The following is a 26,464-nucleotide window of genomic DNA, read 5'->3' on the forward strand; positions in this document are numbered from 1 at the left end:
AGTTTTAGCCACTGTTCCATTAATTATTAACAGTAATCATTTACCAAAATATCTTCACCGAAATTTAATTCTTATAGAGTCAACATTTACATTTGTTGAGCGGAGTAGCTTTTATTAGTAGAAAAATATTTTCTAGGAGAATTCAATTTTCATATTGTGATTCTTTGATTTGTGTGTAAATTTTTTTTTTATTTTTTTTTTTAATAAATGTGAAGCCCACTACTAGTTGAGTCACAACATGAGAATTTAATTCTCATGCAACATGAAAAAATCAAACCCCTTTATTAATAGGAATAATGTAATTAAAAAGATGAATACTTTATAGTCCTCTTTCAATTTTTAAAAAAATGTGAAACATGGTTAAGACTTTAGGATCTAACTAGTATATGAATACTTTATACTTTATAGTCTTGTAAAAGTTAACATAAATTTTAAATTACATTTTTTATTTGAATTTTATAACACACAATTATTCAAAAGTTAATAAAAAGATAAAATAAGTAAGAGATTTGTAACTTAATATTTAATGTAATCTATAATAGGCTTTAAGAATGTTACATTAATAAAGCACCGAAACATTTTTTGGATGGAAATTTTGTGTCAGACATGTGTTGGACATCGACATGTTTTGATACATGTTCAACACTCAATCAATATTCCGACACTGACACGCGATTAACGTTTTCTGACACCTAGTCAATGTTTTCGGACACTTTTTTTTTAAGATCCAAATTTTATTTTATTTTATCTTTTTACTAAACATGAAAAATTAATTTATAAACCAAATATTTTCTATTATAAAATTTGACATAAAAAATAACAAAACATGAAAAATTATTTTTGCTTTATATTTATATTATAAAATTTCAATATTTGATTAATTATATGACTTATTATAAGCTGTTATATATATTAAATATAAACTATATTATATATATTAAAATATTATTTAATATCAAAACATATCCTAATGTGTCGAAATTTTAGAACATGTCAGCGTGTCGTGTCGAGTCGTATCCCATTATCTGTGTCGGTGCAACATAGAGTGGTTTAACCCAATGTTTTAAAATTTCGCCCAGAATCTCGGGTCAACCGTGACCTCCTCTCTCTGAGCGTTGGTGTCAGCAGTTAGATCTTGGATGCACGTTGACCCCTCTGACCTACGAAACTCGGTCGGGTCTCCATGACTCCTTGGTCATAGGGTTCACTACATTTTTTTTAAGAAAAAAAAATTCACACAAAACGAAGTCTTTTTGTGAAAAAAAAAAATCTCTACTAACCAAAATCTGAAATCCGAAAGTGAAGAACAAAATTAAATTTTCTCTTTTCTCTTTTCTCCCAGACGTCTTCACCGTGGTAGTTCCTCCTCCTCTCCTCCGCGGCTCCGCCTCTTCAGTCTTCCCTCTCTGTCGCGCCACCCCTGGATGATGTAGATGATGAACCGCATATGGCCATTGTACCCCGAAATGAAAGTAATGTTTCTTAAGGAGGACCTGAATTTGATGATATAACTTCTCATTAACTCTATCGGAATATGTGTTTTATAGTTTGATATTTTTATACTTTGATTAGCTTGTGTAATATTGACTTGTGGATGTAATTGGTTGAATTATGTTAAGTATATTTTGAATATTTGATGATTGACAGTTTAATTTTTTTGAATTTTTCATATAAGATATATATTAATTTTTTTAATATATAAAATCGGGTCAACAAAGTGATCTTTTGACCCCCCCCCCCCAGCAAATAAATCCATGACCCTTGACCTCGGCTAAGTCGATAGCCAGGCCGAGTTTTTAACACTGATTTAACCATAACCTTCGTATTTGACCATTTTAAGTATGAATCCAATTGTTCTCATCTAATTCGTAGGTCGCTCATCGTCTATTATTATTAATCGATGAGGTCTAGCATGTTTTCCCCAGGAACCCCAATAGTTTGACTCTTATATTCTGACACTTACAAGTAATCATGTCTATAAATGGTGGGTTAAACGTCTCAAGTAAACACTTTCTAATCCCAATTTTTATTAATGTTATTGTGCATATATATACATCCTTCAACCTTGTTCCTCTTACTGTCCAGTGACCTGACACCCTTTTCGACATCTATTCCATAGACTATAATGAACGTACATATCATAGATTTATATATTAACTATGATAATATTTAGTATCCTCTCAGATCTATAACAGACTTTTATCTTGCTAAATTATGCTTGTGCAACTCATATATAATCTCAAAAGAATTAATTAACATATCTTGCAGGCACTTCACAAATGGGATTATGGTATCCTAAGGGTGCACCATGTGAGTTAATTGGCTATTCTGATTCTAATTTCGCGGAATGCAAATGTGATAGGAAGAGAACTAGTGGCATTTTCCACTTTCTTGGTTGCTCTTTAGTTTCTTGGCATAGCAAGAAACAAAATAGTGTGGCTTTGTCCACGACTGAAGCCGAATATGTGGCGGCCGATAGTTCTTGTGCACAAATCATATGGATGAAACAACAACTTAAAGACTTTGAGGTTGAACTTGATTATATCCCTATTAGGTGTGATAACACTAGTGCCATCAACCTCACCAAGAATCCCATAATGCACTCAAGAACTAAGCATATTGATATTCGACATCACTTTATTAGAGATCATATGCAAAATGGTGATTATGTTTTGGAATTTGTGGAATCCTCAAAATAATAGGTTGATATTTTTATCAAACCCCACCCAAGGGAAGTGTTTTATAATTTGAGAAGATAAATTGATTTAATTGATCCACCATACTTGTAAATGTGTATGCTTTGATCCATTCGTAAACTTGATCACTAACTTGAGCATTGAGATTTCCCTAAACTTTTTTTGCAGGTACTTTATGTGCTTGATAAATTAGGAAACCATTAGAATGAGGTAACTTGAGCATTTTCAAGCTCTAATGCAAAAATTCGATCATACTCATGTTAGTATGAATTTTGATGTGATTTACATGGCTTAGAGTCAACAAGTCACTACATATATAGTTTATCATCATGTGACATTGTTTGACTTACTTTTCAACATGTTTGGTATGAGAATTGACAATTTACATGATCTGTATTCGAAATTTTTGCCTTTTGCATAATAGTATTCGATTAGTTCCATATAAGTATTCGAATACTTACCTGTTGAGTGAAAGTATCCAACCTATGTTGCACCGACATTGACACGGGACACGACACGACACATTAGGACACATATTTCGACACGTTGCGACACGTTTTGATATTAAATAATATTTTTAATATATATAATATAATCTATATTTAATACATATAACAGCCCATAATAAGTCATATAACCAATCAAATATTCAAATTTTATAATATAAATATAAACACAAAAAAATTCGTACCTTGTTAATTTTTCATGTCAAATTTTATAACAGAAAAAAATTGATTATAAACTATTTTTTTATATTTAGTTAATAAAATAAAATTAAGACATAAAAAAAAGTGGCGGAGCGTGTCGGAAAAAGTTGATTGCGTATCGGAACATGTCGAAGCGTTGACCGCGTGTCCAAAATGTTGACAACGTGTCGGACGCGTGTCAGTGTCCGACAAGCATCTTTTAAAAGAAATCGTGTGTCCGTGCTAAGTTGTATCCAACTACTTTATGAAAAGTATTCGAATACTTCCTTTTTGCAGACAATATTCGAATACCCCTCGAAAAATAGTCGAATACTTCTGCATTTATTGCTCTGTAATGCATTTTTATTCGATTACTTGTGTCTTCTTCCTCATTTCATCACCCTCAACACCTCATCTCCATATCCTCCAATCACAAACTCGTCTTTCATCTACACATCATCTCCATCCATTAATTTCTTTCATTTTCCTCCTTTTCCCTATCATTCTCGTCCTTGTTCATCGTTTCCCCCAAATTATTTCACTCAAACCCTAACTCCCCTTCATTCCTAATCCACCTAAATTACTCCCTCAACCTTTTGATTCATACCATTTCTAAGTGTCTGAAACCAAACCCTCATCATTTAAACCAGATTCATCCCTTATTTCTTGGCCCTTTAATTAGGTTTCCTCTTCCTCAAACCCGTATTTTTGGAGCACGATTTCCAGCTTTCCTTGTGAGGTATTTTGGCTCGAATTTCTCCTGGTTGTTTTGGTTTGGTTCGATATTTCCCTTTCGTTTCACTTTGTTTTTAATTTGGCCTGTGATCTATGGCTCAATTTTTTTTCTCTTCTTAACTACTGGTTGGTTTCTCCTTGTAGCACGATTTCTGTTTGATTATTCTACTTTGTGTGATTATTTTAGTCTATCATTCTCCTGCAAATTGATCCATTGATGGTTGTTGTATTAGTGCATTTCCTCATTTCCTTTGCAACTTTGAATCTTTGGTGGCTGTCTTTTGTTCTGCTGATTGTTGTTGATTACCGTTTCCTAGTGTGTGTGGCTGTGTATTTGATCTGATTTATGCTCTCTCTATTGAATCTCTGCTATGGGAAGCTCATCCACCATTCCCCGGCAGACGCGCTCTAAATCTGTACCTGATCATCCTACAGATTTCTAAGATGTATAAGAAGAAGTTCCTCCTGAGGGTAGTGATTTTGATTCTGATGTGGACACCAATAATGTCCAAAATGTCACCCCAACTCCCGATAAAGGAAGGCTAACATTGCCGATCCCTAGCTATATTGTCCATATTCCTCCAAGTCATTAAGAAAAGGTAGATATCGCCATTGTGATCTGCAAGTAAAAAGCCTCTAATAAGGTGTAATATGTACGCTCGCGTGAAGCGGACAAGACCTTCTTTATCCTACATCCAATCCTCGACATTTGCAAAATATCGATCCAACCATGAAGTCTCAAGAGTACCACCCTTCAGATCAGATGCACTCGGGGTCCTCCCAAGAAGTTGTGGAACCAAACATATCAAATCTTGTGTTTTAGACATACCAGGTTCACCGTCTGTAGGAAGACCAATGATCATTGCAACATCCTCGAGTGTCACGGTAACCTTTCCTGGAAGTATATGAAATGTATGAGTCTCCAGTCTTCATCGCTTAACTAGAGTTGTGACCAATTAACTATCGATCTGCAAACGAAAAAACATTAATCAAAATAAATCAAATAAATTGTTTGATAATTTTTTTACTATTAATTTTATATATGTAGCATAAAAAATACCTCCACACGACCTATTCGAGCAGCGCCAAGAAAATCGGAACGACGGCACAATGGGCTCTGGAATAACATCCAACTCCGCTAGTCTTCCACTTCTAATAGTCAGAGACTTATAATCAGGTTCCTCCATGCAGGCAACCTCTGAACTGTGTCTAGATTGCATGAATAATACAAAATTATCGCGAGGACCGAGACGAAGACGTCTCTCAGATGAATCGTCGTGTGCCTTCCCTAAACAACAATAATATAAATAACGTTATTAACGAACTATAATATGAAAACACAAAATAATTAATTTAAAAAATTATAACAACAATTCACTAATTAAAAGAAATTCTAATATTAATCACAAATCAATTATTCTAAATTATGCCACTAAGCATTATGTAAAATCTCTACATATAATTAATTACACAACATTTCTGATCAAGAAAAATAATTACACAACACATGTCTATGTTAGGATAACACAAAAGAATTAATTTAAAAATTATAACAACTATTTACTAATTTAAATAAATCCTAAGTACTAATCACAAATCAATTTTTCTAAATTATATTATTAAAAAACTAAAAATTACTCAATGACTAATTATTATGTCAAATATCTGAAAATAATTAATTACACATGCTTGTGTTAGAATATATCTAAATATCATCTAAATGTCTTATTATTATCTAATTATATAAATATTATCTAATTATCTAATTACACAAGTCAAATATCTAATTATTATCTTAATATTATCTATTTATGTAATTACACATGTCAAATATCTAATTATTATGTAAATATCTAAACACTACACATGCTTGTGTTATCTAATTATATAATTATTATTTAAATATTAAATACTATACATGCTTGTGTTATCTAATTATTATCTAAATATCTAATTATGTAATTATCTAAAAATTATGTAATTATCTAATTACACATGTCAAATATCTAATTATTATGTAAATATCTAAACACTTCACATGTTTGTGTTATCTAATTATTATCTAATTAGATACTTTTCTAATTATTATTTAAGGGAAAAACATCTATCCTTTTAAAGGATATAAGCTTATATCATTTTAGATCCTAACCGTTAATTTTCGTTCATCAACGGTTATAATCTATTGGGTTAAACTTAATGGGCCAAATTTATTATTAATTAATTAATAATTTTGATCCAATAAATTATAACCGTTGATGGACGAAAATCAACGTCTAGGATGTAAAATAATATAAGCTTATATCTTTTAAAATGACAGATGTTATTCCCAATATTTAAATATCTTAACATTATACATGCTTGTGTTATCTAATTATTATCTAAATATCTAATTATTATCTAATTACACATGTCAAATATTTATAATAACATAAAAAAATATTGCATCTAACAAGTAATAACTAATTAAAACAAATGCAAAATCAATTCTTATGTAACAGGAATGTGTTAATCTTCTGTCACTCATACTTCGAGAAACGTGTCAAACATTTTTTATTTTATTTTTTACAAAATCTGGTGGGTCCCATATTGTTTACTCTCTGCAGGAAAAACGATGATGTTCGGTGGATGAAGAAATGCAAAGCCCTAAAACAAATACTAAGAATAATCATTACATAATTAAAATAAATATAATTAAATATAACCAAATTTAAAAATGTGTACTTTTTTTTTTAAAATAGAAATGTGTAAAGTTGCAGCATAGAAAACTTATCTTGTAGGGGTGTTTGATATAATTTTTTTGGTTGAATTGTTGGGAATTTTTTTTCCCCATATTTAGTATAAGGGTTTGATGTTTGTCATTTTAAATAAAATAAGTTATGTCATTTTAGGAGGGAGATAGACACAAAGAATAAAAATTATGGGAAGAGAAAGTTGATGGTTTTTTTTTGGGAAAAATGTTTGTCATTTTAAATGACATAACACTCTGTCATTTTAAGAGAGAGACAAACACAAAAAAAAAAGTTTTTATTTAAATTTTAAATTAAAAAAATCACCTACTTTCTCTCTCCCATGATTTCTATTTTTCTGTGTCTATCTCTCTCTTAAAATGACATAACTTATAACATTTAAAATGACATAACTTATAATATTTAAAATGACAAATACTAAACCTTTTTTTAATTTAAATTTTAAATAAAAATTTTATTTTGTGTCTATCTCTCTCTTAAAATGACATAACTTTATATCATTTAAAATAACAAACACTTTTCCCTTTGTATAAATAAAAATGAAAATAATTTTAGGATACTTTTTTTCATCATTTTATTTTTAACTACACATTTCTAAAAAATAATACTATCCTACGTATGGTATTTTTTTTTTCCACCGTAATAATATTTTGGGTCGAAAATGCCCTCGTCATAGACCCCAAATTGTGGTGACAGGGTTAGGTGGCTCAAACCATGGGTTCAGAGATCCAACGGCTACAATTTAGTAGCCGTTATTTTTAAATAACGAAGCGTCCGAAAGGCAACGCGTCAGAAAATAGCTTTTTCATCGTTCCTTCCCTTTTTATTTTCAGAGTGTGCTGTCATTCAGATTGAATTCCCACCCAAAGCGCTCTTCTTCTTCTTCTTCCTCTTCCCCTACTCGTAAGAGACCCGGCTCCTCAGTTTAATTATCTTGATTTTTTCTTACAATTCTTTTTATAGTTCTTGGCTCTTTTTCTTTTTTCTTTTTCCATTTCCAAGTTTTCTGTGTTTTTTGTTTTTCAGTTTCTTTGTCTTCCCCTTGCCCTCTATCTCTTGCTTTTGGTTTGACTGTATACATTAATGGAGATGGAGGGCTCAAAGGAAAACCATCTCGCTCCGTCTCCATCGATCATGCCCTCCTCAAATCTTCAAGGTTAATCTTAAACTTCAAAAGAAGATAATAGTTATTCTTTCTTTTTTTTATTATTATCTTTGCAGCTTAATTATATTGACTAGTAAAGAAAATTGAATATGAGATTCATTTCCCTCGTTATCTTCATTTCCATCCATGAATTACAAAGGCGATTCAAGAATGAAGGGTGTCAAGCTCGTGAAGGAGACGGCACTCCATCACCGGCTGCCTCTCAGCAACATCAATCAGAATATTATGGATAACAAAAAGCCCTGTGTTGTCAGCAAAGTAGATCTTTCCTGGTATATGTTTGTTTATGCTTCAATTTAAAATCACAGTCATGTTTTTCTCCTTTCTTTTTCTTTTTCTTACATCCGTTAATTTTATTAAAATTGCTATATAATTCGTCAAGGTTTTAGGACCAATTGAAAGTTTTCCACCTCTATCCTTCTCCCTCTCCTTATAACCTCTGATCCCCGTCATTGATTTTTTTTTTTTTTTTTTCAGGAAGTGTACAGCACAGACTGTTCAGCACTACCCTCAAGTACTCTCTCTCTCTCTCTATAAACAGATGTGGATGATGTGTTTGTTCCATAACCCCCCCCCCCCCCCCCCCCCCCCCCCCCCCACACACACACACACACACAAAAACAAAATTTTAGAATAAACACTGAACAATTACCTATTGGGTTGATTACGTTATTAGGAAACTAAGAAACAGAATCCGTTGGCCCTGACCCCCTGTTACCACTTAGATTCTGCCATCGTAGAGATTGATGAATACGAGGATGCCAGTGATAATGCAGTTCCAATATTTGTGAAGCACACTGAAGCAATGTTGGACGAAATTGACAGAATTGTGAGTGTTGTTGTAACTTATCATGTGTTGTTATCTTTGCGTGATATGCTTTTATGGCAGAATAACATAATGTGGTGTGCTGCACTGCATCTGATCTTTGTCAGGAGGAAATTGAAATGGAAGATATGGACGAACCTGTTATGGATATCGACGCCTGTGATAGGAATGATCCACTTGCAGTTGTTGAGTACATAGATGATATCTACTGTTTTTATAGGAAAACTGAGGTAAATTTGAATTTGTTGTGGGACTTGCTCGTTATCAAAAATAGGTCAGACCTTCAGTTTCCTACACCTGGAAACATCCAGGCTTCTTATAATAGGATGTTGCATCATCAACTAAGACCATGTCATGATGCCAATATTAAAAGTCTCGGCTTTTTAGTTCTTATTAAACAACCTGTCTTTAATGTTACACAATTAAATTAGACTTCTTCTTGTTGATTTTGGACAGCCATAGGATGCTTTCCCCCCAACCCCTCTTTATAAATTGCTTTGTCGATCAGAACATGAAACGAGGCAGACTTCTTAGTTCCTACTACTGCCTTTAGAGTGTTCGTATGCAGATCAGAATGTAAAAATGTGAAACGAGACTCAACTTTTAGGCCATGGTTTGAATGGTTAACTGACTGACTGAAAAATCTGAAGGAAGGACTCGTAGCATGTTGACTCGTTAGTTCTTTTGCAGAATTCTAGCCGCGCCTCTTCAAATTACTTGAGTAGTCAGTTTGACATTAAAGAGAAGATGAGGGCCATTCTTATTGACTGGCTTATTGAGGTACATGATTTATGTCTTGGGTCCATGTGAATGTGTGATAAGCCTATTTGAAACGGAAATCCTTTAAAGTGTTGAAGTTTAAGCTTCTCTAAACTTATGGTCAAACTTGACCTCATCAAACAGGTTCACTACAAATTTGAGCTTTTGGAGGAGACATTGTTCCTTACTGTCAATCTCATAGACAGGTTCATGGAGCGTCAAGCTGTGATCAGAAAAAAGCTTCAGTTGGTCGGTGTAACAGCCATGCTAATAGCTTGTAAGTATGAGGAGGTCTCAGTCCCCACCGTTGAGGATTTTATTCTGATAACAGACAAGGCATATACAAGAAATGAAGTTTTAAAAATGGTAAGCCAATTTTGTACATTGCTATCCTTTCTTTCTTTCCCTTTAGTTTTTGGAATGCATCTAATCAGCACGTGCCAATAGGAGAAGTTAATGGTGAACATCTTGCAATTCAATTTGTCTGTTCCTACTCCATACGTGTTCATGAGAAGATTTCTTAAGGCAGCTCATTCTGACAAAAAGGTGAGTAATGTAACATTGTTTTGCAAAGGTAAACTCTATAACTGAAGTAACCAATGACTATAGGATTTGTGGAATTGTACCAGCTGGAGCTCTTGTCCTCCTTCTTGATCGAGCTTTGCTTGGTGGAATACAAAATGCTAGAGTTTTCGCCATCTTTGCTAGCTGCTGCAGCCGTTTACACAGCTCAATGTAGTCTGTATCAGTTTAAGCAATGGACTAAGACCAGCGAGTGGTATACTGAATACTCCGAAGAGAAGCTCCTGTGAGTTGTTATTGCAATGTCTAGTTGAATCTTTTCTTTAAGTATGATGACATAAATAGTAATTATTATTCTTGCGTGTGCTGTCAGAGAATGCTCAAGGCTGATGGTTACTTTCCATCGGAAAGCTGGATCAGGGAAACTTACAGGAGTATATAGGAAGTACAGTACGTGGAAGTATGGTTGTGCAGCAAAAATAGAACCAGCCCTGTTTCTACTGGACAGTAATTAAGGAAATGCACTTGAACAGATAGTTTCTAATGCACATTTTCACAAACCGCCATGGTTTTGAGGATTTGTTTGCTTGTACTAAACCTAGCAACAGAAGTTGCGGCTTTCAAAGTCTTAAAAGTCTTTTACTCTTGAAGGACCTTTTCATCTTTTTTTATGGTCTGTATCTGTTCTTTAGTTTTTCAAGGTTACATAAAATCCCTGTTACTCAATTATCTTAAGAGGGATGCGGATGACTAGAGTTTTTATTAGAAAACAAATTGATTTATTCTCTACTGTATAAAACACCCAGGGGATGAAAACGAGTGGATAAAGAGAAGATAATATTTCTCTTTCTCCTCACCTCTTGGTGCTGAGTGTTGTTGACAACCACACAGACAACAAAAAATGAATTCATACAGTAAAAGTAGATTCATACATGATTTTCACGGATTGGTGTGGAGTGAGTAATGTTGGAACATTTTCGTTGCTTTTCACGGAATTACTTTATGGACATTGCTTATCCTTTCTCTTTTTCTGCCAAGGTAAAAGCAACGAAAGAGATATTTGAATGCTCGAACGGCTACAAAAGCAACACACTAAATGCTTAACCGTAAACAATAAAACGAACGGATTGGTGCCTTCTAACAACTTTTTTTCTGGCTGATTTATTATTTCCTATCATACAATTCAGATATCATGAAGATTAACTTCAGAAAAGTTTTCTTCTAAAAAAATGTGGAAGTCCTGAAATACCTAATTGATCTCGTTTACATACATCTGGTCGCACAGTTCGTGTATCACCTCACCAAAATTAGTCTGAGAGTTAAATGATTAATCCAACCCCATATACTTTAAATCAACTAATAATTTGTTCGAGTCCCAGCCTCCCGGCATCCGATTTTATTGTCTTCTGTTTTTTCCTGACGTCTTGGCCATGGGATTTTCTTCTTACTCGAGTTTACCCCAATGCGATTCTTAATTTTTCTACATGGTCCATCAAGCCAAAAACTAGAGCTGGCACAACTACGAAAAATTGCAATAACAAATTCTTGTCGAGTTTGCATAAACATCAAATTTTGTTCGAGCTCATAACATCACAATTTAACTGGCTCTAAAAATCTACGAATCATCTTCCAAGTCCATCATGTATGATTGAATTTTATAACAATTCAACTTTTATATACAATTTTATAATTTTTTTACATGGTCCATCAAGCTTGTGTAGAAGCCAAAAATTAGAGTTGGCACAACTACGAAAACATTGCAATTAAAAATTCTATCAAATTTTAGTTCCAGCTCATGACATTACAACTTAACTGGCTCTAAAAATCTAAGAATCATCTTCATCAATCATGTACGATTGAATTTTATAACAACTCAAGTTTTATAAACAAATCACAACATCAAAAAGAAAAAATCTACACTACAGTATTTTGCAGACAAATGGCAATCAGTATCAAACCTCAAAATGTTGTTTTCATCTTACATCACAAGTTCACTGACTCTAAGAGTGTATTTGAGGTATTTTACAAAGTGCAGTATTTGTGAATCATCTTCACAAGCCAGTCATATGGTCAAATCATATTCTACAATTGGCAGCTGGACAAGAAGAAAAAGAGAAGAGAGAAAGAACAGAAATTAACATGCTGAGTTAATATAATAGCAATGTACTAAACCAAATGATAATAAAAATTGATTATATCTATAAGAACAATGGTTGCAGAGACAATTTGAGGAAATACAGTAGGAAGAGCTTAATTGCATGGACAGATGGACTAGATCACTAGAGCCAGGATCATGCATTACTTTTTACTTCTACCCTTCAAAAGCCTAAACCAGCCTGCACGATGTTTTGAGTAATAAAATGTGAAGTGGATAAATGGGTAATGACCATCTTGATGTTGGTTGGCAAACCAATTAGCACTTTGGGTTCTTTCAAAACCGATTGCCAACTTGATGTTTCTTCCCTTTTAATTGCATTTCAAATGGCAAGTCACTTTGTTGATAAAAACAACAAAATCATAAAATGCATTTGCTGGGATTTGAACCCAGCAACTCAAACCAAAGTGTCACATGTCAAACCACCAAGTCTAGTTGAATTATATGCAACAGAATGGTAATTTAAATATTTAATTTATGCCACTGCAATTCCTGCATATGTAACAGAATGATAGGTCCTTGAACCTGGAAATTTATATAAGGTTGCTCAGTGTATACTCACTACAATAGACAAACTGGTTCAGATCAAGAGTAACTCTGCCTTGTTTTGATGTATCAAATGAATTAAACAGATTCCTGTGAGAAATAATAGAAGTCTCTTATTATAAAATTATAGGGAATAATATAATGAAAGTTCAATACTAGGTTGGAAAAAAAATGGTGGCCCTGTTAGAAGCATAAGGCTTTTCGGGATTTTGTGCAAAGTGTAAACATACCGAGCTGATTGTAAGAATACACAGAGCGCTATGAAGTCATCCAGCTGAAATCTCCCATTTTTATTTTGATCAAAGCTCTGAGAAGAATCAAAGAGAAATATTTTGGCATGGTCTTCTCAATTGCAATGTTGCATAGATGAATGGCCAACTAAAGTTTACTCTAGGTGGCGATGAAACAATGACAAATAAATTTAAATGTCAAACACACTGCACTATTGGTTTCTCCATCTCACCACTAAAATATCTTCAAGTAATCATCCCAAGAAAGGAACAAAAAGAATTAGGACATAATGCTACTGTAAACAAGAATCTTGCCATAATTTTGTCTATAACCATTGACTGTGATGCACAAGTTCTCTAGATGTATTACTATTACCTCACAGACAGAGTAAAAAGCAGGAGAATCCAGCATGAAACCAATTTTTATCAAAGCCTGAAAACATATATAGCAATTCATCAAGATGAGTTGCAAGGGAGAATATTATGTAGTATAAGCAGAGATATCTAGACTCTCATCAATAATATTCTTATATCCTTAATAAAAAAATAAAAAAAGATAAAGCAAGGACACCAACGTAAGAGGAGAACATCCACCATCATACAACCACAAAGGAACTTAACATTTTGTTTGTACAGCCTGGGGAGTAGTTTTAAGAGCTATAACCTCAACAGTGACAAGTAACGGTGTTTACATAGTGTAATTTAAGACATTGCCGGAATAATTCTTAAAATATACCTCATATACGTCATCAGGAACAAGAAAACCACGACCCCTACATCAATGAACCCAATAACAAGTGTTATAACTCATCCATCCAAAATGGAAAAACAAACAAAGCAGATGTTGCTTGATATGCAAATAAGAGTTCAAATATAGTTTAGAATATAAGGGAAAGAAACTTTGGAACCAAACATGTTTTGATATCACCACAGAATTATACTACCACGAAAGACTTGATTAATGAGTTTCTTTCCAAAAATTCATTTGTCATGCAGTCAATATGACAAGAGCTATACACAAAGGAAATTATTTAGAATAATAGACATGAAATGAAACTGCGCAACCTTAATGGAGCCAAAAAGAAAGAAATAGATTACCTCTCTAGATCAGAAAATGCATGTTGAACCTGCGAAGCCATATAAGTAGTTTATGAAAACAAGTGGCAAATATCAAATGGGTAACTTGACATTATAGATTGTAATGGGATGTCCCTCGCGGAAATATTTAATATGGTCTAGGCCCATCTATGATTCAGTGGTCCAAGCCAATGAAAAATTGGCATTTTCTAACTTGCTTACATGGAAGAGAGAGAAATTTTGTTTTTTTCTCTAAGTGGCAGCTCCTGGAAGGAAGGAGTAAGTGTGCCAGGAGTACTACTATAAAATAATCTCGTCCCCCCGCAGAAAAAGGGTTGACATGAATTATGAGGAAAAATGAACACAATAATTGAGGTAATCACATGTCTTGGGATTCGATAGCCGAAAGCCAATAAGAAATCACAGACGTGTACAACAGTCTGCACTAATTTAGCACAAGTGAAAGTACTAACCTTAAGAAGAAACTTGTTGAGTGCAATAAATTCTGGGACAAACAAATTATCTGAAGGTTAGAGAGAGTGATAAAATGTTTGAATTCAAATATAAAACTAATTAATTAAGAAATATAGCACACAAGTTTAAAATTTGGGCGTGGTTTTGGCAGGGAGAAAAGCTTACAATAAGATAGCATTTGAAGAAAGAAGCCGGATAATTCGGGGTAAAAAAATGGGTTTGGTTGGTAAATGGGTAATGCGTAGGTAATAGTCAATACTTATGGCACTGGGCGATAACATATTGGCATACCTTCAAAGCTCATAGAACCATTCCTGTCAAAATCGTACATCCTATACAGTATGTATAGGAGAAATTAAATTAAATTAAAAATAAAAGAATCATGCAAGAATCCGAAATTGAAATATAAGTGGAGACAAGAATTATGGACCTGATCATCTGCTGAACAACCGTGAGGGGAAATTCGAGGTTGCCGACAGCTAGAGCTGTCTGATTGTCAAAAACAATTTTATAAATCAAAAATCGATTGGAGTTGGAATTGGAATTGGAATTGAAATAAAAAAAACCTTGAGTTGGAGCGCTGTTATGCCTCCACTTTTGTCCGAGTCAACTCGGTCGAACCATTCCCGTAGCACTGCCCTGTTCTCCATTTCTCCACTCTTGCTGCTTTGCTTGCTATGCTACCTTGGTCAAAACAAAACAAAACAAAAATTAAAATGAAAAGAGTTTACATTACACAGCTCACAACGGCGTCGTTTAAGAAGCTTCGTAATTAATAAAATGAAAACAAAATAAATAAAAATAATTAGTGTATTTTGTTTTTTAATAATTATGAAAATGTGGAGGAGAGAGGAGTAGAGAAATAAAAGAGAGTACTTATTTATTATAATTATTTATAGCAGGGAGCAAGGGCAGAGGGCAGAAGAAGGCAGAAGGGGAAGGCGGAAGAGGAGTGGAGAATTGCGAAGGATTTCGTGAATTGTTGGTTGTCGATTCAGATTCAGATAAGGTTGACCAGTCCCCTCCCCCTTACCCTTTTCATTCTCAATTTTTCATTGCTCTGATCTGTCTGATTCTGCCCCTGCTTCTCCATGGATCATCAGTTTTATTACTATTATTATGCGCATCCACTAATCGAATCTATGTTATGTTTTTATAGTCCTGTTCAACAGGTGCTGTGCTGTTTGGGTGATTTTAGGGGAATTTGAACTTATGCATTGAATTATGCGTATGCTAGCTATATTGTCAGTCCTGATACTGATACTGAAACCTCAACCTCAACCTCAATCTCAATGAACAACAGCATCATCATCCAATTGGTTAACTCGCCTCCAGCATGGGCAACTATAATTTCTTCTGCATTTCTCCTCCTCACTCTTACTCTATCCATGTATCTTTTATTTGAGCATCTTTCCGCATACAAGAATCCCGAAGAGCAAAAGTTCTTGATTGGAGTTATCCTCATGGTTCCCTGCTATTCTATTGAATCTGTAAGTTACACAACACAACACAACACAACTCAACACAACTCAACTCAACTTGTTTTTTTTACATATTACTATTATTATTATCTCAACTCATTTCAATTTCCTCTTACTTACCATTACCATTACCATTACGGCATTACCAGCTTATATCATTGGTCAATCCTTCAATCAGTGTTGATTGCGAAATTCTAAGGGATTGCTATGAATCCTTTGCCATGTATTGCTTTGGAAGATACCTTGTTGCCTGCCTGGGCGGCGAGGAAAGGACCATTGAATTTATGGAAAGAGAAGGTCGTGCTACTTTTAAAACTCCTCTTCTACACCACCATTCTTCTCACGAGGGCACTGTACACCACCCTTTTCCTATGAACTACTTCCTTAAACCCTGGATACTTGGTTACCGCTTTTACCAAATTGTCAAAATTGGTATTGTTCAATATGTATGCTTCTCCATCTCGCTTAAATCTTCTTCTCTTTCTTACTTTATATTTTCTTCCTATTCATTAAATCTCTCCATTCCCTTACAGATGATAATAAAGTCCTTCACTGCTATTATGGCCGTTATCCTTGAAGCCTTTGGAGTCTACTGTGAAGGAGAATTTAAATTGGGATGTGGGTAAGATATTTTGGAACTGCTCCTGTACAATTTTTTATTTCCTTAATCCAGTTCAATTTTATCTTGCCTCTTGATCTTTTATTCTTCCTTCTTTCCTGTGTTTTATGTGCCTCAAAAGAACTTGCTTACCTTATAATTATTCCTTCCATTACTTTTAATTTACTATCATTGTTTCCATGGAACATAGAACTTCTTTCTGTATCTTTATAAGTATACATTTTTATAAGGTAGATTCTTGTGAACCATGCCTTCCATTCACCTTCCTATATGGTTATCATAATTGATGACTGCCACATCTGTGTTATTTTTTATGGTCATCCTTGTTCCAAGTACCTTGACTATACATTTTTTATTATTTTTGTCCTTATCTGTACAAACATAATAAGAACACTCCTTGACTATTCAGAACCTACTTTCTTCAATTTCTGAGGAGCTATGGAAGTTATTGAACTACTCCAATTTCACGTAAACAGATAGATGAGAGGGAAAATATAATTCTTGTGAGAAACATGAAGTTCTTAACCTTGTAGGGAAACAAGAATATCCGGCTGGAAAATTTGAGGGGGAAAAAAGGGAAGAAAATGTCCAAACTTGGGAAGGTTTAATTTTGGTCTTTGAGGTAGCTGATTGGATTAGTTTTCCTTTTAGATGTGCCATATAAAATTTGTCTTTTGAAACTTCAAAGGCACTAACAATGAGCTGGTGTACCTGAGAATTTCAGTGTAAAGAGTAGTCAGTAACTTTGCCATTCAAAGTTTTTATTTCTTTCTGATCTAGAAAATTTTAAACCAGAGAAATTCTTAAAACATTAGCCCGATAATCCTACTAATTATTTAAGGAGGAAGGAGAACATTAAAAGGGAAGTTATGAAACTCCTAAACTATTAAATCCACATGCCTTTTTTTGTCTTTTCTTTCCTCCTTAAGTAATTAGGAGGTTTATTTGGGGGTTTTGTTCAGAGGATTTAGCATTTCTCTTTGAACCAAACCTTTTGTATGAGATGCTATTAATTATGTCTGCATCTGATTGTTACTGGTGCTGTAGTGAATCCCTTGCATGCAGTGGTGTTGAATTGATTATACAATTTTTCTGGAATTGGTAGTTAAAGGTTGTGTTATTATGCTCTTTTAGCAATAGCCACAGGTAAAGGTTCGGGAGTTATTTCTGACCGCATTAGCTATTTGCTACATTTGTAGGTATCCTTACATGGCAGTGGTTCTGAATTTCAGTCAGTCGTGGGCATTGTACTGCCTTGTTCAATTTTATACTGTTACAAAGGTGGAGCTGGCTCACATAAATCCATTGGCCAAATTTTTGACATTTAAATCAATTGTGTTCCTCACTTGGTGGCAAGGTGTGGCAATTGCTCTTCTATATACCTTTGGTTTGTTCAAAAGTCCCATAGCACAAGGCTTGCAGTCTAAGTCAAGTGTCCAAGATTTCATCATTTGCATCGAGGTAGATGTCCTTCACTGGAGTTTAGCTTGCTTCTTTGCATAGGCTACTTTGGGTACTTTAACAGCATTTTTATTTAATGTCCTGTCTATCTATTTTATCTTACAACTGATTGTTATTAGGAAACTTTTTATGGAATGACTGACACAAAGGCCCTGCTCCTCCCTGGTCCGGAATGCAGGGTCTTGGTTTGTGAACATAATCTCCAAAATTAATTCTCTTCTTTGGTCATCATTTGGTGGGAAGTTAATTCTACGATTAGAGAATGTCAATTTCTCTAGGTGATTTATGTTAATTTGTTGCTAATTGATCCTTCTAAAGTCTATAGGTACAAGCCACAATTATCTTTATATTACATTATTATAATTTCACCAAGCTTTAATATAATATAATTGTTTTTCATTGAACTAGGTATTTGTTGTAAGCCCCAACTTGTAAACGCTGATGTGATATGATGTGATGGGATTGATCATTTAATTGTTCTTAATAATAATCAGGCAACCCAATGTTGTGGGATGAGTATATGCTAGAAAATTTAGTAGTTCATACTTTCTAATTTTGTAGTGCTCTGTTGCATTTTCCATTTATGTTTTGTCAACACTCAAGCTATTGAGTTTCTACACTGTTTCTTGAACTTGTACTTCAACCTTTTTGGACTCGTAATTACATGTTCAGCCCTTCCTATTTTCATATGTTAAATTTTTATGACTGCTTAAGATAAGGGGAAGAATAAAGTTTAACAGCCCTTTGTATTCATCCAGCACAGATGGGCATTGCTTCCATAGTTCACCTGTATGTGTTTCCAGCAAAGCCTTATGAGCTAATGGGTGACTGCGTACCTGGAAGTGTTTCAGTTCTGGGGGATTATTCTGCTGACTGTTCTCTCGACCCTGATGAAATTAGGGACAGCGAGAGACCCACAAAATTGCGTCTTCCTACACCTGACGATGATGCCAAGAGCGGGATGACAATTAGGGAGAGTGTTCGTGATGTTGTTATTGGTGGTGGTGGATATGTAAGTTTCCTGAAGTTTGCTTATATTAAAACTGTGATCTGGGCATGTGGTGCAAATCAGCACTTGGTAACATCCCCTTCCTGGGAAAGGCTGGGAAATTACATTATCCTGTCATTCTGTGAAAAATTAAACCCTTCAAAGTTCAAAGTATTTGTGAACTTGTCATAAAGGGACTAATTGATAGTTACTCATAAAACAAACTATCTTCTTTCAAAATATTATTGGGGAATTAGGTCAAACTTTCGACTTAGCTTTGGAGATTATGGCATCATATAAATCTCACTTTAGTGTTTTAATATTGGCAAAGTACAGTGCATATTTTGCTGAGGGATAAGAAAAAAAAAATTGATTTAAGATGATCTGGTAGCATTATAGTTATTTTTTAAAACCTGCTTGTAGGATCATTTCCTAATGGGTCTGCCAATTTTCAGTTTTTGAACTGGAGTCCACAATTCACAGTCGGCAGGATATGTAGTGTGTCACCTTATAGATGTAGTTTCTATACATGCCAATGAAATAAGTACTAGGAACCTTTAGAACAATAAAAAGTTGAAAACCGCCCAGAGTTATCGTTATTAGTAGTATACGAATGGCTTATGTGCATTTCATATTAATCTCATGTGCTTCTCTATATTTTATCTGCTTTACACTTTATTTTAACATTCAGATTGTGAAAGATGTGAAGTTCACAGTCCATCAAGCAGTGGAGCCTGTGGAAAAGGGGATCACTAGATTCAATGAAAAACTACACAAAATCTCCCAAAACATTAAGAAGCATGACAAAGATAGAAGAAGAACCAAGGATGATAGTTGCATCGTATCATCATCACCTGCAAGGAGGGTGATTCGGGGTATCGATGACCCCCTCTTGAATGGGAGTGTTAGCGATAGTGGGATATCGAGAGTAAAGAAGCACCGTCGAAAATCTGGATATACGAGTGGAGAGAGTGGAGGAGAGAGCAGTAGTGACCAAAGCTATGGGGGCTACCAGATTAGAGGCCATAGGTGGGTTACCAAAGAGTAACGAATGCTTTAGGGTACAGCTTATGGCTGCTTGGCAAAAATGCTAGATTTTGCTGCTTCATATACCCATCGCTGAGCTGTGAGGTATTTTGTTGGAGGAATAATTTGTTACATGCTCAGGCTTGCTGGCTTTTGTAACATGATTGGGGTAGAGTTTTCTTGTTGAAACTTATCTATTGTAAATCATTTCTTGTCAGATGTAGTCATGACGTTCCTGTGTCATTACTATAATGGATCTTCTGTATTTGTATAGAGGTTTCCTCTGGCAGCTTTTAACTGTTGCTTTGCCCCCTAACAAGAAATTTCCAGAGTTTCTAGAATAATTCAAGTGTTTGTCAGGGGTAAGATTATGTGATATTGGGACTGTTTAGTATCTTTATTTGAAATTTACTGTTAGTTTTATGCGGTTATCAATGTTTAGAAAAATACACACACATAGCTACTAATGTAGGAAGGGAGAGTTGAAAGGAACAATTTGTGTTAAATCAAGATGGAATTGTCTACATGAATCAACAGTGCCATTGTGTTCTGATAAATGCAAATTACTATATCAAGTCTAATTATAATTGTAAAATTTGCTAAACATAGAATAATTTATCGTCCACGTGAATCAACAGAGCCATTGTGTTCTGATAAATACAAAGTAATTTATCAAGTCTAATTATAATTGTAACAGTTGTTATGGAAATAATACAATGTCTCATGACAGTTGCTTTGTACCAAACAAGAAATTTCCACACTATGACACATGACCAAAAAATATATAGGTATATTTCCCTGACAGAGACAATGTTGTATTACTCTCAGCCCAAAGTCCGGTTATATGACCGAATATCGAGCGCTTCCAGCTAAACATAAACCCTAAAACCGACGAGGCTCTCACCCAATCCCTCCCAAAGCGTGTGTAATGCTAGAAAACTTTCTCAAATCGCGTGATGGGTACCTTGATCATCACTAATATCTCTTTGTTCATACGATTGGATTTTGAATTAGGTATGTATTTGGGCGAATTTTGTATATAAATCCTAACCGAAATAAATTCCATGTTACTTGACTTTTTGTTTTGATTTTTCGGATTTATGGTTGTTTTTAGTTTAGGTTTTGATGGTTGTATATGTGCTTGTATGTGGTTGTCTAGGTTTCGAATTTTGATTTTCTTTTTCGCAATTTCAGAAGTGTTTTTCGGGTTTTATTTATTTATTAATATGTTGGTATTTTGTGTTGTTGAGTCATTTTCATGTGTTTTTGTAAGTTTGTCATATTATTCATGGCTGATAGAAGACCCTCCAAGAGTCCCGCAACACAAAAAGATGGTCCAAGCACAAGCATGACATGTCTTGTTTGTCCAAGACTGTTGAGAAGGAGACTTATTTGAGAATGATCCCACAGAGCATGCCTGATTTGTCTTAGAGTTTATGAGCAAAGCCATTTGGAGCCAAAGTTGTTGGATTCGACTTTCTTCTTGACTGAGGGGTTTGAAACTGTTAGACTGTTGGACCACGCACATCTGAGGGTGCTTGTGGAGATGTCGTGCCTTTATTATGAGATTATGGTGAGGGCGTTCTACCAGAACTGCCGTTATTCACATGGTGAGCTGACATCCTGCATCTGCAGTATTGACATTGTTATGATAGCTAATATATAGGTGGAGTTGTTAGGATACGACTTTGATGTTGAGGCTGCCGCCAATTTTGACAGGGAGCCTAATGCTACCATTGAGGAATATAGGCGAGATGATATTATGGAGGAGACGATGAGGCATGATGTCAAGCTTAGACATCAGTTGGGAATGCTTAGTGTTGATGCCTGCATCCTGTTTTACATAATGACTCACATACTATTCCAGCAACCCATAATCATGGGAAGGTGCTAGAGGCTGACTTTGTTGAGATGTGGGACATCCATCACAACATACAGGTCAGCTAGAGTCACTACATATGTTGTAATATGCAGCATGCTGCGATGAAGGGTTTGCTTTTATATGCCTTCCTTGTTCAGAGAATATTGAAGTATTTTGGTGTATCCATGGAGACTGAGACTTTGAAGACTGTTAGGGGATAGAACACCATGTTCGGGAAATGTCTCTTGGAGCAATGCAGGATCTGTAAAGGTGAGAGCCGTGTGGAAATGGAAGACACAACTTGAGCCTGAAGTCCAAGTGGATGAGGAGGACGCACAGATACTTGATGCTGACGACGATGACGATGATGATGGTGTTGATGTGGGGGAGATGCCTATACCGGACGTCCATCCACCTCCTCCTGCTCCTAAGGGTGGATACCCCTTTCTGATGTCATAAGTCTCATAACATCCATCCATGGCTTGACACAAGACTTTCAGGGCTTGACACAAAAGTTTAGGGAATTTAGGCGTAGATAGGATATGAGGTGGGATCGTATGGAGCGTCGATTTACTGGCCTGGAAGAGAGGATTGGTTGCTTAGAGGTTGGATACAGACAGGCTCCTGGCACCGTGGATGAGTTTGGTGCTACTGACGATAATGATGACGATGAGGAGACGCGCTCAAATTAAGGTTTAGGGTTGTTTTATGTTTGTAGATCTGTTTTAGGATCTTGATGTATTTTTCCTTTATTTTGTATTTTTCCTCTAGTACATCGATGAACTGGACCAGTATATGTTACTCCAGAATACCAGTATTGGTTATTCGAGTACATTAGTGAACTGGACAATTTTAAATTTTTTCCATGAGATTTTTCGATCCGAATGAGTTTCTACATTAATGTACTTGTACATTTGGACTTGGGGAAGGTCTTTGGGGATTCATAACACCTATGAATAGCCCTAACCAATTAAAGGCATTGTTAATAAACCCAAACCGGCCTGGCCTAGTCGACTCAGTAACTGATGAGTCGGTCATATAACCGATCCGGGTGAAGCAGTGGATCGGCAATGCATTGGACCCGATGCGACCCGGTTTTGGTGAAAACCGGTGACTCGACCCGGTTTATTTAAAAAAAAAATTCAAAAAAAGCATAATTGACATATTTGAGTGATCTATTGCTTATTTACTTTTTTTATATCAGATCTATTGCTTATTGACTTACATAGATTATGTACCTACAATACTAATATTATCTCAGTTATGCACTATGCAGAGAATTTTAATTTGATTATTAGTTAGAGATGTCATTAACTAAACCTAAAACACCAGTATCACAAACATTATATGTTTGTTTGATCCTTTATTGGACAATAATGTGTAATTTATTATTTTTCATATTAAAATATTTAGAATTTATATTTTTTTCCAGCTATCTGAGTATGTTTATAATTTTTTCATATAAATTATAGATTTACATATAATCATCGGTCATGCGATTTAACCAGTGATTCATTGATTGAACCAATGACTCAGTGACCCGGTACCTCGACCAGGTCAATGACCGAGCCAATTTTAATAACATTGATTAAAGGTACAAAAACAAGGACTTGAATGGGTTCCAAAATACCAAAGTGTCATTTATGTTGAAGAATGATGCGAACTTGATTCAATTGACAAGTACTCGTACTTTTGAACTTGGGGAGGGGCTTTGTGGTTTCATAACACCTACTAGTAGTTTTTGTAACATAAGTGAACATATAATAGCAACAAAATATTGCAATGGACATTATCATTGAACTTAACAATTTAAGGTTACATCAACAAAACAAACCATAATGTATCTCACTAATACAATTATAACTTCTTCTTACAATACACAAAATACAATCACACATGTCTAATTCTCATTGGACACGTAGATAGTTATAACCAACTTGCTTGCAACGCCTACATTTACTCTAGTTACTTGAAGATTCAACGCAGTCCTTCTCATTTTGTATTCTTGTTTATTTTGGTCTTCCCTTTGCGTGTAGCAAGTTTGGATCATGGATTACAATTAGTTCATCGCCTGGTGAAATCAACAACTCATTGTCGATTGAATACCATTGTATAGCATATACCCGAGCACTGTAATTCATGTAGAATACATGATCCACATACTGATGAATGTTCATGGTTGTCGCCTTACACTGCAATGACGTGGCTGCATGGATACATATATGTTGTGAGCTTACCACATACCCGTACAAGATAGTATGCTGCTGCAAGGCTTGGTCAATCTTTTTTGAATATGTCTGCCTTCATTGATATGTCCTTGAATCTCAACATGTCTACTAACAAAATATTCAACCAGTCTACTATACGTGCTCTTCACCAGTGCTGTTATTGAAATATTATGTGCACTTTTCATAATCCTATTCACGCACTTGGATAGGTTAGTTGTATGTGGCCAAACCTCCAACCGTCCTCATTATAAACTATCCATCATTGCTCCTTGGGAATCCGATCAATCCATGCAGCAACATCTGGGCTAATGTCCTGAAATTCCTAAAATCTCAAGTCAAAATGAATCTTTGAACTCATATAGCCTGCATCATAAAGAAAATAAATCATTAGTTATGATCCTTTTAATCAAAACTACGAAATTAATCATACAAATGAAATTTTATACCTAGTTTCATCCAATCCTTCTTTAGTTTTACATTCTTGAATTTAGTATTAAAATTACTTCCAATGTGACGAAGGAAAAACACATGAAAAACATGTGGAGGTTGCCAACCAAGATGCACATTTGAGATTGCCGATATGATGCTCCGATACATATCAGATATTAGACATATATCTTCTCTCGGTGTCATATGGATACGTAGATTGGCCAGAAACCATGACCAATCATCCTACTTTTTACCTAGAGGTACAACAACAAAGGCAATTGGCAGTACATGGTTACGTCCATCTTGTGTGGTCGTAATCAAAAGTGTCCCTTTGTATTTCCAATATATATGAGTGCCATTAAATTGTATAATTGGCTTGTAGAGTTTAAAGGCCTCAATGCATTTGTGAAATATTCAAAAATGCCTTTCGAACACGACCTTATCATTGACAAGTTGATGGTTGACAAAATATTCTTTCGTATCAAGCTTGAAGGCCGAACCCACTGAACACTACAACATGTATGTCAACCACCTAAGCATGAAGGCATAGGATTTGTCCCAATTACCAAAGATCTTCACAATACCCTTCACTTTGGTCTTTCAAGCCTTCCTATAGGCTATAGAATAGCCATACATATGCATTATCCTTTCTTGGATGAGAATTGGCCGAACGAAAAGGATCTTCCTTTGACATATCTATCAAATGCAAAGAAGAATCAATACTTACATCAACATTCCTCACTAAATAATAAATATAAACATGCTAACGTAATTGTAAACCATACAAGGAATACCTAAGATGGCTGAACATATAAACCCTGAGTTCATCTGTCTATGATCTTGGAAAAGAGTATGGTTCAAACAGGTGTGATCTTCACCACACTTACGAATCACCCATTTATTTCCATTCTTGGGCATGATTGCCCTTATATACCAGGATAACCATCAATATGGTTTCGACATTTCATCAAAAATCTAGGTTCATCACTTTTGTAACTATGATTGTATGATGGATCTTCATACAAAATAGTTTAATAACATGTTGTATTTCAGAATTGGACTCGAACTCTTGTTACTCAAATAACGGATCCCCTAATTGCCAGACATCGCGAAACTCATCATCCCTGTACATCATCTCTTCAGTGAGGTGCGCCCAATTAATGTATGTATAATGTTGGCTATCATTGTAGAATGGCACAGTTGCTGGCACTAAACCTATAACCATGATATTTTTGTCAGATGTATTAACAAGATAAATAGGACATGTTAAATAAATAAATAAAATTATTGACTAACCACTATTAATTGGGTTAACATGAAGTCCTGTCAAAGAAGAAGAACTAATGTTTACTAGGTTCGTGTCGACATCAAAACCACTCTCCACGTAAGTATCAGATGAATTACCAAGTGCAATAACACTTTCAAGTTCTCCCTCTTCATCACTGTCTATATTCTCATCCTCATTTTCTTGTTTTCCCCCTGATGTTATCTGACTTTACATTTGTGGAAGTGTAGATGAGCCGACAAATTCGTCTCTTGATAAAATATCGTCCAGTGCTCACATACATGGGTAAAGAAGATGACTGACCAAAATCAACTTCGGTATATATCAATAAAATTTTCCACATTCCTCTTAATATATGCAACTATGACACAATCCATATCTTCATCTTCATTGATATCATTACCAATGTAGTTCCCATTTGTAGTCTCGTACTTGACTATCAAGCGAGTAAAGCATGGGTTGCCATGA

The 26,464-nt window shown here is 34.8% G+C and overlaps 4 protein-coding genes across 6 annotated transcripts; 2 read left to right on the forward strand and 2 right to left on the reverse strand.

Moving 5' to 3' along the window:
* Positions 1 to 4,806: 4,806 nt before the first annotated feature.
* Positions 4,807 to 5,594, reverse strand: LOC133300217 (uncharacterized). The gene is made up of 3 exons (XM_061499732.1): positions 5,588 to 5,594; positions 5,178 to 5,405; positions 4,807 to 5,012 (listed from the first exon to the last, which is right to left on the reverse strand). Exons 1-3 carry the CDS (start codon positions 5,592 to 5,594, stop codon positions 4,807 to 4,809), a joined length of 441 nt encoding a protein of 146 aa, XP_061355716.1.
* A 2,359-nt stretch (positions 5,595 to 7,953) lies between these two features.
* On the forward strand, positions 7,954 to 10,651 carry LOC133300229 (G2/mitotic-specific cyclin-2-like). Its single transcript, XM_061499751.1, has 10 exons — positions 7,954 to 8,020; positions 8,169 to 8,301; positions 8,507 to 8,543; positions 8,706 to 8,858; positions 8,963 to 9,085; positions 9,546 to 9,635; positions 9,759 to 9,980; positions 10,062 to 10,160; positions 10,244 to 10,422; positions 10,510 to 10,651. The coding sequence occupies exons 1-10, from the start codon at positions 7,954 to 7,956 to the stop codon at positions 10,649 to 10,651; spliced, it is 1,245 nt and encodes a 414-aa protein (XP_061355735.1).
* A 1,282-nt stretch (positions 10,652 to 11,933) lies between these two features.
* Positions 11,934 to 15,341, reverse strand: LOC133300230 (uncharacterized). 2 transcript variants are annotated; one of them, XM_061499753.1, is made up of 10 exons: positions 15,185 to 15,341; positions 15,049 to 15,107; positions 14,910 to 14,932; positions 14,618 to 14,649; positions 14,166 to 14,194; positions 13,804 to 13,840; positions 13,444 to 13,500; positions 13,068 to 13,144; positions 12,854 to 12,927; positions 11,934 to 12,231 (listed from the first exon to the last, which is right to left on the reverse strand). In XM_061499753.1, exons 1-10 carry the CDS (start codon positions 15,266 to 15,268, stop codon positions 12,212 to 12,214), a joined length of 492 nt encoding a protein of 163 aa, XP_061355737.1. In that variant the 5' UTR covers positions 15,269 to 15,341; the 3' UTR covers positions 11,934 to 12,211. The 2 variants fall into 2 exon arrangements, with proteins under 2 accessions (XP_061355737.1, XP_061355736.1); XM_061499752.1 differs by having other exon boundaries at positions 14,910 to 14,950.
* A 188-nt stretch (positions 15,342 to 15,529) lies between these two features.
* On the forward strand, positions 15,530 to 20,572 carry LOC133300222 (protein LAZ1). 2 transcript variants are annotated; one of them, XM_061499739.1, is made up of 7 exons: positions 15,530 to 15,627; positions 15,778 to 16,108; positions 16,249 to 16,545; positions 16,633 to 16,721; positions 17,918 to 18,179; positions 18,943 to 19,191; positions 19,859 to 20,572. In XM_061499739.1, exons 2-7 carry the CDS (start codon positions 15,911 to 15,913, stop codon positions 20,213 to 20,215), a joined length of 1,452 nt encoding a protein of 483 aa, XP_061355723.1. In that variant the 5' UTR covers positions 15,530 to 15,627; positions 15,778 to 15,910; the 3' UTR covers positions 20,216 to 20,572. The 2 variants fall into 2 exon arrangements, with proteins under 2 accessions (XP_061355723.1, XP_061355725.1); XM_061499741.1 differs by lacking the exons at positions 15,530 to 15,627; positions 15,778 to 16,108 and having other exon boundaries at positions 16,483 to 16,531.
* The last annotated feature ends 5,892 nt before the right edge of the window (positions 20,573 to 26,464 follow it).

Source organism: Gastrolobium bilobum, unplaced genomic scaffold (genome assembly GCF_033153095.1).
Source record: "Gastrolobium bilobum isolate Gb01-03AN ecotype WA unplaced genomic scaffold, APGP_CSIRO_Gbil_v1 utg6330, whole genome shotgun sequence".
Lineage (NCBI taxonomy): Eukaryota > Viridiplantae > Streptophyta > Magnoliopsida > Fabales > Fabaceae > Gastrolobium > Gastrolobium bilobum.